Source organism: Schistocerca serialis, unplaced genomic scaffold (assembly GCF_023864345.2).
Source record: "Schistocerca serialis cubense isolate TAMUIC-IGC-003099 unplaced genomic scaffold, iqSchSeri2.2 HiC_scaffold_842, whole genome shotgun sequence".
NCBI lineage: Eukaryota > Metazoa > Arthropoda > Insecta > Orthoptera > Acrididae > Schistocerca > Schistocerca serialis.
The window spans coordinates 316,922-330,162 of NW_026048455.1; the positions used below are offsets into that span (position 1 = coordinate 316,922).

The following is a 13,241-nucleotide window of genomic DNA, read 5'->3' on the forward strand; positions in this document are numbered from 1 at the left end:
ATAGTGCAGCAAACGCACATCTTTATGATGTTATAAGTTCATCACATTAATGGAGGGTGGGATCTAACATGTAACACAGTAACCTTTGTATATACACTTTGAAGCATTTATTTGACATGAGAAATTACAGAAAATTGACAAAAAATGAGTCACTGCCTTGTAATGCACATCACTTTTTTTCTCTCGTATTGTGAATCTTTCTTCTCTCGAATGATATTCCAGCAATAATCTGCTAACATAGAAGGTACCCACTTCCCTTCACAGCGCCTTTCTATGGTAGAAATGTCTTAATGGAATCTTTCCCCACGTTCATCCGATACGTCACTACAACTGTCTGTGAAGTAGTCCAGATGAGAGTCCATCATATGAACCTTCAAAGACATATTGCACCCCAAATCCTGATATGCTTTGATCATATCCTTCACCATTGCTTTGTAGTTAGTAGCTCTTCTTCTTCCGAGGAAGTTTTCCGACATCATCTTGAAACAGTCCCATGCGGTTTTTTCTTTATCAGTTAAACATGCTTCAAAATTTCCATCTTTCTGCAGCTCCCTAATTTGTGGGCCCACAAATACACCTTCCTTTATTTTTGCAGCTGAAAGACGGGGGAATTTGGTAGCTAGATATGCAAACCCACAGCCTGTTGTATCCATGGCTTTCACGAATTGTTTCATCAGGCCAAGTTTGATGTGAAGCGGTGGAAGTAGTATATATTCAGGAGCTAGCAGACTTTCACGTTGTACATTCTTTTCGCCATCTTTCCATCTTCGCCTAGGCCATTTATTTTTCACGTATTGAGAATTTCGGTCTCGACTATCCCACTCGCAAAGAAAACAGGCATTGTTTGTGTAGCCTTGTTGCATTCCCAGTACCATAGCAATTACCTTGAAATCTGCACATATTTTCTATTTGTGTTTATTGTATTTTAATTAATTTAGCATCCTTTGTACGAAATTCTCTTTTGTCAAACTAGCGTAAGCTACTGGAACAGAGGGTATTTTATTTCCATTATGGAGCAAAACACCCTTCAGACTTGTTTTCGATGCATCTACGATAAGACTCCACTCCTATGAAATATAAGTGAAGTTCAGCACTTTCATCAGGCCAGCAACGTCATTGCAACATGTCATTGCTTCGTCAGTTGCAAAATAAGAAATAAAGGCATGTTCTCTGGGCCTGAACACACTGATTTTAGTACTTTGGTGCAGTAGATTATACTCTTGTAATCCTGAACCAAGCAGCTGCGCCTTTTGTTTACTTAGTCCTAGATCACGTACTAAATCATTTAAATCTGCCCGTGTTAACAAATGTGGCGATGACTCACTTGTGTAGCGATATAAAGAATCATCATCTGTGATTTCTTCAGTACTACTTATTTCACTGTCACTCGGAATTTGACCTCGAGCCCTTGAAGGTACTGGAAGGTTGTCGGAATGCTGCATTGGCAATCTCGCTGAAGGCAGATCTGGGTAAACAATGTGCCTCTTCGACTTTTTGTTTGTAAAACCCTGAATTTTTGTTAGACAGAAATAACAATCAGTAACATTGTCCTTAGGTTCCCTCCACACCATAGGAACAGCAAACAACTCCACATTCTCATTACCTTTCCACCATTGAATTAGTTCGCAGTAATATGTAGCACAACAGAAATGTGGTGCCCATTCTTTATCTTGGTCTCCTACCTCCACTCCAAAGTAATGTTTGTATGCTTTCTTTATGACTGAAGAAATTTTCTTCCTGTTTCTTGCAAAAGTGAACTTCCCACAGATGTAGCAGAAGTTGTCCGGCTTATATCGACATCCACGATGACGTGGCATTTCTGAAAACTTAAAAATACCACTTTGGTAATACACCTGTATTAAATTAATAGTAGGGAACTAGAGGAACGCTGAAGTGTAAAAACAAGCAGTCGTTTTATCATCAGCACCAGGCTAAATCAGTTTACACACAGGAACTAAAAAATTCAACCGTGCTGGGAAATATGGCAGACAGTTACTTGTCAGCCAAAACACCCACTCGTTAAGGCTGACACAAATTGCGGCTAACACCACTGTTGTAAACTCGATGCACCTGCCCCTTTACTGCCGAGGCAGCGACCGGCTGTCGCCGTTCGAGTTAATGAGATGTTTCAGGTGGTCTTAATGACATAGGTGTGGCGGGGGATAACCTAATGATGTCTGATTCTTCCCACCTGCTGTTGCACAAGAAATTATCACGTTCTATCACTACTGGATGCTGCAACATAACCGTACTTCTCTATAACGTCTCTGTGTTTGCCATGAATTGTGAATATACATATATATATACATATTATATAAAAAGTATACCTTACAACGATATTTTGTTTACATATTTGAATTTCCCAGGGTAAAATGGTCTAGAAACACATACTTTAATATCAGAAATAGAACCCATGTCGAACAGTGTAATTTGTATTATCCACTTTGGTATTTGGTCCTCAGATACTGATATCTACTTTTGACACTTTTTGTGCGCTTTTCTCTATTCTTTGATGAACTCTTCTTAAATCACACTTGAAAACGAGGCTCTAGGTTCTATTCAAAGAGCAGCTATAATACCCATAACACATGTCTAGCGGAAATTTGGTCTTGCTGCCATAAGGCGCGAATTGTAATTCCGCGAATAATAAGTTCCTTAATACGGCCAGATCAATTACAATATTACAGATACGTTGTTTCGAGGGCTTGAGTACCTCTATCGGTTGTCCCTTCTATTCCAGTCTCGTATTGTTCGTGGAAAGAAGGATTGTAGGTATGCCTCTGTGTGAGCTCTAATCTCTCTGATTTTATCCTCATGGTCTCTTCGCGACATATATGTAGGAGGGAGCAATATACTGCTTGACTCCTCGGTGAAGGTATGTTCTCGAAACATCAACAAAAGCCCGTACCGAGCTACTGAGCGTCTCTCCTGCAGAGTCTTCCACTGGAGTTTATCTATCATCTCTGTAACGCTTTCGCGATTACTAAATGAAGCTGTAACGAAGCGGTCTGGTCTCCGTTGGATCTTCTCTATCTCTTCTATCAACCCTATCTGGTACGGATCCCACATTGCTGAGCAGTATTCAAGCAGTGGGCGAACAAGCGTACTGTAACCTGTTTCCTTTGTTTTCGGATTGCATTTCCTTAGGATTCTTCCAATGAATCTCAGTCTGGCATCTGCTTTACCGACGATTAACTTTAAAATGATCATTCCATTTTAAATCACTCCTAATGCGTACTTCTAGATAATTTATGGCATTAACTGCTTCCAGTTGCTGACCTGCTATATTGTAGCTAAATGATACGGGATCTTTCTTTCTATGTATTCGCACCATATTACACTTGTATACATTGAGATTCAATTGTCATTCCCTGCCCAATGCGTCAGATCCTCCTGCATTCAGTACAATTTTCCATTGTTCCATTGTTACAACCTTCCGATATACCACAGCATCATCCGCAAAATGCCTCAGTGAACTTTCGATGTCATCCACAAGGTCATTTATGTATATTGTGAATAGCAACGGTCCTACGACACTCCCCTGCGGCACACCTGAAATCACTCTTACTTCGGAAGACTTCTCTCCATTGAGAAGGACATGCTACGTTCTGTTATCTAGGAACTCTTCAATCCAATCACACAATTCGTCTGATAGTCCATATGCTCTTACTTTGATCATTAAACGACTGTGAGGAACTGTATCGAACGCCTTGCGGAAGTCAAGAAACGCGGCATCTACCTGGGAACCCGTGTCTATGGCCCTCTGAGTCTCGCAAATCCTTAAACGTAACGTGTGGTTAAGCAGTCTCTCATTTCGGAATTGGAGGTCTTTGTAGATAAACATAAAAAAAATTTCCATACATGTTAAGGTGATTTCAGAACTTGGCACTTGCTGAGGACACACGAGAGCAAATTTACTATAGTCGTGTACTTTTGCTACTTACTCTATCATTGTTAACATGTCATTATATATCCTACGAGAACTGTTCCACATTATCTGAGTTTACTTGCTGCCCGGACGACAGTCCTAGTTTACTTAAATTACCTGCTGAACAGCCTTGTATCATTTGTCCGACTCAGGAAAATAGGCTCCAAGGGATGTTGTTGCGAGAAGGAAGGAGCACGGACGGCTAGGGATGGAGGGCTACGCAAGTCGCGGGGCGCGGAGACGGCGTCGTGTGCATAATGCATGGCTGCTTGGCGGCGGCCGTTTAGAGTTACTACCCCGCCAGTTCACTGCGGCGGCAGCGAGCGATTTGCGGGCCAGGCAAACGCTCGTGTGAATAATTTAAAAGTGCCGCAGACTGCAGTGGCAGTGCCTGGCCGTCGTAAAAACTGGAGCCACATGTGCGGCGCTCTCTCCTCACCGGCTATGTATGGAAACTGCGTGTCCCTTCGGACGTGTGACGTTGGCTGTAGGCAGGTGAGATACGCGCCATCGACAGCGAACATTGAAGTGGGACAAATAGTAAAAATTGATAGCGCGAAACGTGTATCGAAACCATGTTGGGTTGCAAAGAGTGATAAAATATATGTACTACTAGATGGTACCAAAAAGACACACTTAGAAACACATAAGGAAAAGCCATTAGAATCGAGGGATCATTAGACAAGTTGCATCACTGGTGCGTGGTGAGTGGTAAAACGGAATGGTAGTTCGCGACTGGATGTCGGTTGGATGTCCAGTGCCCTTCTAGGGGCATAGTTCCGCTGTAAGTAGTACGACCTGTGCTTCTCCCCACCTGAAATGACTTAGGCTATTTTCAAAAAGGCCATCAGTCAAATGTAACGGACCACTAGGTGACGTCATCGTCAAATGGCGGTGTGTCTGCACTAGGTCGAAAAACAGCACAATGTTACTTAAAACGTAGCCCTTAACTGAATGGTGAAAGCGAAGATATATAGTCTACATCATAAGGAAAGTGAAAATAGAGTGTCAGAATTAAAGAACCAGCTATGATTAAGTCTACTAATGACCATAGTAAACTTAATAACAGATGTTCTAGCTAATGTTTGTAAGGTAAACGTATCGTCCAACCATTACACATATCATTTATTGAATTGTGGAATTTAACTTTTTTTTCTTGAATAGGACGGGAGTTGGCGGTAGTCATAGTCATGACATAAGCGCCCAGTTACATAACAAGCGATACTAGACCGTTTATGCTTATGTTGTTTAATGAACGCATAGAAAACTCTTTCTTTTCCCTCTGTAACCTGAATTTTGGGACGAAAAAATATTTCTTCCTCTGTTACAAAAGCGCACTGTGGCAAAGGGTTGTGATTTTAAAACTGTGAGTACTAACTAGACTAACGGAGAGAAATTTTCAATGATTTCCCATTCGCAATTTTGAGCCAAATAGAATTCACTTTTACGGCCAACTATACATTTTATCTGACATTTACTTATGTAAAATCAACTGTTGAAATTCGTTAATTAATTTACAAATTTACGCTGACACCAAAACCCACGTCTTCATTACTGTAAAATAACATACTATCAGTCTCAGAGTATGCCTTATACCAGCTGACAAACCTGGAATTGCCGGTGTATTCATTTTTCCAACACTCTATATTCGTATTCCTGCAGTAGAAGTGGTGTAAGATGATCCCGTGCATTTTCTGTATGCTGGACGCAGCTGCTTCGCATGTCTACAATGCGATTTTGTAAACATCTCTATGGTAACGCCTCTTCATAGGTCACCAGACGGCTATTGTTTTCCCCTGCAGCCGTTTGCGCTTCGTAGTTGAAAGGTGTCAAAAGCACTAGATGTAGGTGTTAAGGATTTCCTTAAGTTGAGTCGACCGTAGGAGCGCTTTAGTAGTAAAGAATAAATGTATTAAAACTTCATGTATGATGTGGGATTTTTTCACGCATCTCAGTATTTATAACGCCTTGTATCTCGAACTACATGTTGCACAATGATATATGAGTGTAGGCACATTCAGCGGCATATATGGACACTGACTGCCTAATGTGTTGCGAACAGAGTTACTATCAACGAAATAATAAATTAAAATGTCGTCCATGAGGCGGCAGTTTCTCACGCATCGCAGTGTTTATGACGTCATATCTTCTGTACTAGGACAGATAGGTGGTTCGTACCCCCACAGCTATATGTGTACTAAATTTGTTTTAAACCGGTCCCGTGGTTTAAGAGATGTGGAACACACACACACACACACACACACACACATATATATATATATATATATATATATATATATATATATATATATATATATATATCAATTTTTATAATTCGCAAAATAGATTCCAATGTGGTCGGCTGTGCACCGTACATAGCAGCTGCTTGGCTCTAAGCGCATTGTATACACTGCGAATAGCAGTAGGTTATGTAATAAATAAGAGGTCTGATAATGAAGTTGATAATCTCTAAATCAGTTTAAGCCAATCGATTGTGGTATAAATTCGAGAAAACTCGAAATAAACAAACTTACGTTATGGTGAGGGTGAACCACAGGCTGCGTTTTATTGGCAGAACACTTAGAAGATGAAACAGATCTACTAAAGTAGCTGCCTACACGACGCTTGACGGTCCTCTTTTGGAGTACTGCTGACCGACATGTGGTCCTCACCAGAGAGATTAACGGAGTACACCGAGAAAGTTCTAAGAAGGTCAGCGCGATTTGTATTATCGAGAAATAGGGAGGGAGAGTGTCACGGACATAATACAGGATATGTGGCGAAAATCATTAAATCAAATGCGTTTTCAGTAGCGACGAGCGCGGCGGGATCTTCTCACGAAATTTCAATCACCAACTTTCTCTTCCGAATTCGAAAATATTTTGTTGATGCCGACCAGCTTAGAGAGAAATCATCATCACAATAAAATAAGGAAAACAGGGCTCTCAGGGAAAGATATAGATGTTCTTTTTTCCGCGCTGTTCGAGGGTGGGAGCGCTTTTATTATTAGCACCGATTTTAGTTTCTGGTGGGTTCTACTGCTCTACTGCATTAGTCATAGAACAATCATCGTGAACTGAACTCAAATTCTTGAGCTACTTCCCAGTAAATAACATTTAGTTCGAACTACTGCATCCCTGAATGGACTATCAAGGCATCTACCCGTGTCGAATTTTAGATTTACTGAAGACATAACGCCGACCGGTGTGGCCGAGTGGTTCTAGGTGCTTCAGTCTGGAACCACGAGATCGCTACGGTGGCAGGTTCGAATCCTGCCTCGGGCATGGATGTGTGTGTGATATCCTTAGGTTGGTTAGGTTTAAGTAGTTCTAAGTTCTAGGGGACTGATGACCTCAGATGTTTAGTCCCATAGTGCCCAGTGGTATTTGAACCATTTTGAAGTCATAACCTTTTGTAGAAAACAGCAACTGCTCCTCAACACGATAGTATAACGCGTCAATATCGTATACTCACATAATACATTTGAAATGACAAGTGTTATGATTTTATGAGGTTTGTTACAACTGTAGTGGGCAGATCTTTAGACAGTTATCCAGTCAAACCAACGCCAATCATTAGTAACTTCATGATAAGTATCTGTATGTTGAAGTAGATACCGATCTTCTTCTCTCTGTGCTTTCAGAGCGAGAGACACTGAAGCAAATGGCTGATTGTTGGTCAAACAGAAATGTGTTTTAATTTAAATAACTGTTTTACGTAACATATGTTGTGGCAACGTGGCTACCACGTGATATTATTCAGAGCACAACTGCTCCGATCTTGTTACGTGATACCTGATAGTCAGACATTGTGGAGCTACTGTGTAATTTGTAGGCTTAGTGGTGAAACATGAAAACGGCTAAAGCAGGTATGAATCCTTTACTTCCTCAAAATCGGTTAAACTCACGACTTCTGGTTAGTCTACTTCTCGCTTTTCAGTATGTCATACAAAATTATACAGATTTTTTTTTTTGAGATTGAAAATGTATTAGAGTACTGAATGACGCTTTCCCGGGTATTTGACTTCGTCCGTCATAGTTGACCAACGTTACGGTGTCTGTTCTACCTGCCCATCATGAGGGTCCTATGTTTGTATGAAAGTCACTTATAAAAGTGGCAGAAATGTTGGTCTGTTAAATAACATGATATGGTCACAGACCGTAACAGCTCTCAAGGAAAGGAGAGCCGCATAAGCATACGTTCACACGGATTCTAATTTTTAATGAAATAAAAGTTCATACGAAGATTAACGGTAACCCTGATAATTGTGCCTCTTTGCTCAGACTTTACGACAGAACTAAAATTATTTTTCCTCAGTCCTGCTCTGCATCTTTGACAAAAGACATCGTTATAAAAATGGTGTCACCTGTACTTGGTGAGCTAGCTGCAATTTTATACATCTCGTTGTAAAACAGCTTGTTGTAAAAAGGTGTCATCTGTACTTGGTGAGCTAGCTGCAGTTTTATACAACTCGTAATGATATATCTGGCTTACATAAACCTGTCACGAGATTTTCATTTTCTATTGCTCGCTACGTCCAAACAAGTAGTTTTATAGGATAATGAATTTGACCTTTTGTAGGAAATTTAATATAAATAAATTTTGTATTGGGATACGTCTTCGCTACAGGCTACTGATTTCAACTTATTCAAGAATTATCCACGAAAGTTACTTTCAAACGTTCACCCACTCCCACACCCAGCCCCCACCGGCCATGATTTCTAGTATGTTGCTCGTGGCTCTTCCTCCTACCAATGTACAAATATTTGCTGCTGCACCAGTTGTTTACTACAGTCGACCAATTTAGCTCTTCATCGACTAATTGAACCACCAGCTTAGTCGAGCTCTTGCAAATTGTAAAACTGATATTTGTGTTAATTTTAAGTAACAATTTTGTGAAATTTAACAACTTCAAATACGCAAAGAAGTCGTTACATTCGTCAGGCCTTGTGACTATGTAGCTGCTGTCCTTGTAATGGCTAAGTTTGGATCGAATTTTCAACGTAATTAGGTTCATCATATCGTTTACAAAGTATCTTTCGTTCTTTCATAACACTCATGGGCACGTTTAAATCAATAATGTTAACGAAGTAACCTACAATGCAGGTGGCGTAATAGCCCAGTCAGAGGAGGTCGAACGTCGGGAATAGTTAAAGTAGACGGAAATATTTGTACAGTGGTATGAGCGACTGCCACGAATAACGTACCAGTAATTCCTACTGCTGAGAGACGAGTGTGAGGTGCGATGGAAGGCCACTTGTTACGTTCATCTTGAGCAAGTCGAAACTGTAGCGAAAACGTATCCCAGTACAAAATTTGTCGTTTCATTTCAAACAAAAAGGACCTGTTAATCTTTTTCTCTATGGCTAATAGTTTGCGTGTAAGAGCGAGGGAATATGAAAATTTTGCGCGTGGCCAACTACAACGTTTCGAGTTGCATAAAACGACTGCGGTAGGGGCAGCTGAATCACCATCTATACTGGGTGTTTCAGGACAAATCTTAAATATTTGTAAATTTTTCGTTTCGTGTTTTGGTGCTGCAGTTCCAATACGTTCTACTGTATCGTATAAGTATGCCGCACAATTTTACATATGGTCAGTACGACGGTGTGGTATTTGTGATTCTAGAGGAAACGGCACACGATTTCCTAATGGCAGAGTATGAGATTCAAGAATCGGGTTTTTACTAGGCAGCCTAAGTCCAGGACAGAGCCCAGCAACCATATCTCATCTGAAACTGCGAATTGTGTAATAGAGGGCATAGAAAGTAGGCCTACAAGAAGCACACGTACAATTTCCACACGTGTGGTTATTCTACGTAAACGAATACGCTGAATTTACGAATACATGGCCTCTATGCTTAAAGTCTACACAAGAATCTACAGTTTTGAGAAAGTGGTGAATAATGACGATTGGAATTATATCGTTGGTTAACTGTAAGTCTCATTAATACGGTTTACGACTGAAGCCGCATTCACTCTTGCCGCTATCAATAACGAAAATTCATAAGCCTTTGTGTTGAGGTGTGAAAAACAGTCAGTTGGTACGCCGGTTGTGTTAGCGTATTCTCTCTCCAGTATCTATACTTAGCGAAAACAAGTTTCAAGGTTTACGCAAAGATGATCCTTAGGCTATAAGAGTGATGTGGCTGCTGTACATTCAAGTCGTCAGTTAATTCATCGCCAGATCATGGATGAGGAAGAATTTTCACGTTAGTTGCCACGATGGCTCCCGTATGTTACCTCTTTAAAATTTTTCTGTTGTCGTAATAGAAGGGCGAAATCTACAAAGAAACAGAAATCACCAGAAGTCAACTAATCGCTCGGATTATAACTACTGCTGCACTTACGAAATAACCCCAAGGTGAAACCTAAAAATCTACACGTGGTGTTGCTAAGAGAACTCGAAAATGCAATGAAAAAACAAGTGGAATTTATGAAAATCGACTTTAAATATACAATCCTGGATAGCCAAACCCGTTAAACCGCCCGCTTCTGGGACAGGGTGAGGTGCTCTGGCCCCGGAGAGAATACGCCCCAAGGTTTAACAAAGGAAGTCGTTGCGCCAGCCAGTTCGGATATGCTGGGAGGAATTATTTATTCTAACTTGGTACACTTTTGAGACTTCCACTTTCTGTAATAGAAATTTACTGTTATATCTACAAATTACTTTAGTGTGAAAAACTTAAAAAATTATGGTGCAGCGTATGGCCATCACTGGTCATTACATTCTTCCATCTTTCAGGCAGCATACGAATCCTGCAGCATAAAAACTGGGTGTTTTTTGAGGAGATCCATGAATTGATCAGATTTTGCGCTTGTTCATATGACCGGAGGTGATGGTCAGCCAGGCCGTGTGCTATTGATCGAAAAAGGTGGCAGTCAGAAGAAGAATACGGCGGGTGGGAAACTACTTCCCATTTCAACGTTTCCAAGTATGTTTTGACAGGTTGTGCGAATGGGTCGAGCACAGTCCTGTCGGAAAATCACCTTTAATATCTATCACTGTATTATGACCGTTTATCTTTTAGTGCTGGGTTGAAAGCGTAAATTGCTTTCGACAGCGATCTGTGATTGTTTCCGTCGGATTCAGTACGTGCGAAACATTTCTCTCTTCCACCGCCATGACCATCTTCGATGTGAAAAGCACCCTTTCTTGAAACTTTGTAACCATTCTTTGCATATTATTTCACTAGCAGGTGCCTCACGGTAGGTTTTACGAAACATTTTGTGGGCCTCAGTCGAGGATTACTTCATGTTGAAGCATACAATTGAAACTTTCCGTCAATGACGAGAATTGGGCTCGTAGTGTATGATACGCCGGTCACTTAAAACACCAACTGCCGCTAGTGACATCTATTGCAAAACGGCGGAAGCAAAGTTTTAGATCTATATACTGTCATATTCCATTTTTTAAATAATGACATTCACTTTTTAAGTCATTATATTTTCCTGAAGACTTATTGAGACTTATCCTTATCCCCGCTAATGCGAGAAGCTGATATAATGAGTTAAAATTGGTGCCAAGGTTGGAACGTGAACCAGGTCTCCTGTTTATTAGGCGGTTGTGTTATCAACTACACCTCGTCTTTTGTTCTTTGTTTTTCAGGAACGTATTGCTGTTCGTCTCATGAGCTTCCAGTCATGTTGGTCTGGTTGGAAAGGTATTGCACGTGTCCTTAACGTGTCTCTGTGCTATGGGTAATGCAGCTGCACGGACTACCCTAATCCAACGCCCTCCCTAACACAAACTTCAGCTCGCACTTCATCTCATTCTCCCCTCGTGCCTTGGCACAAACTGTAACACATTATTTCATCTGTCCTAATCCAAGATAAAACTGATACTCAATACGCCTCCGGGAAAATACAGTTACATCAGATCAATAGATCACCTGCACCTGAGGCACAGGAAGGATTTCCTCATTACGTACAAAGCTGCGGTGCTGTTTCGATATCGATTAGCTCCTGCGGCCGAGCGGTTCTAGGCGCTACAGTCTGGAACCGCGAGACCGCTAAGGTCGCAGTTTCGAATCCTGCCTCGGGCATGGATGTGTGTGATGTACTCAGGTTAGTTAGGTTTAATTAGTTCTTAGTTCTAGGGGACTGATGACCTCAGAAGTTAAGTCCCATAGTGCTCAGAGCCATTTGAACCATTTTTGATTAGCTCCGACAATACTAACGATTTAACAAGGGGAAAGTGGGCTGAGGTGTGACTAAAATTTTGTGTTAGGGAGAGCATTCAACTAAGGTAGTCCGTACCTACAATAACAAGTAAGTGCAGAGGATAACACATTTGCCTCATAAGCGGCAGACCTTGTTTCATGCTCTGGCTTTACCACAAATTTTAACTCCTTACTGCCGGTATCTTCCTGAAATTACGTATATTACTGCGAAAAATTAAGAATTTTGCAAATATGAAATATGTTCTAAAGTACAACATTTTATCTAGAAACAAATATTCTATGGAACTTTAATAGCGGTGTACTCCAGAAAATCTCAGTACTGTAACTAACCATCAATGTATTGCATAATTACTTCACTACACACCAATAACCAGTAAGTGAAATCAAATCAAGAAGTTTTATTATCGAAAACTCGTTACAAATGAAATATATTAGGAAAAAGTAGCTTCTGGAAATTAACAGAAATTACTATTTTAAAGAATGGTAAAATAGGTAAGGCATCAAAGGAACTGAGTACATTTGCAATTAACACATCTTGCATGGTAAAAGTCCTTTTTGTGTTTCAGCGTGCAGGATGATGCACGAACGACCAAGTGTGTCTTAAGTCCACATGCAATATAAACAGTTCTAAAAATATACTTCATTTCACTCAACATAAAATCCTGTACATGAAGAAATAATCATACATCCAAAATTTCGTATCTAACAAAAACAAATACTGTAGAATACGGCGGAAACTTTTGATGGCGGTCTCTTGTGCATATTCATTCAAGTGGTCACTGGTCTAGAGTACCGACCAAAAAACATCATGTGTTCCTAGGTTCACTATCTGCTGTGTCAGGGGTGTCCAACCTTTTATTTTACCTGGGCCACGTCGGAAGTAGACGAGTATTTTTGGCACGCACATAATAGACTTAACACTAACAATAACTACTGAGGAAAAATAAGTAAAAGAACGGTATGGACCAATAAGAGAACAGGATCGTGTGGTGCGAGATCCAAACTGAAATTAATGACTTTACCATAGCCTCAAATAAACGAAATTTTATGAATTCCTTTACTGATCTTGTGATAGATTCACATGCATCCGGCAGCTCCCGGTTTGGACACTCCTACTGTAGATAAAACACT

General features: G+C 40.5%; 1 protein-coding gene across 1 annotated transcript in view; it reads left to right on the forward strand.

Moving 5' to 3' along the window:
- Positions 1–4,189: 4,189 nt before the first annotated feature.
- Positions 4,190–13,241, forward strand: part of LOC126452251 (neuroligin-2-like) — a 162,374-nt gene continuing 153,322 nt past the window's right edge. The window contains exons 1-2 of the mRNA XM_050091042.1: positions 4,190–4,423; positions 11,537–11,591. Of these exons, the coding sequence (XP_049946999.1) occupies positions 4,190–4,423; positions 11,537–11,591 (289 nt within the window). The remainder of the gene's footprint in view (positions 4,424–11,536; positions 11,592–13,241) is intronic.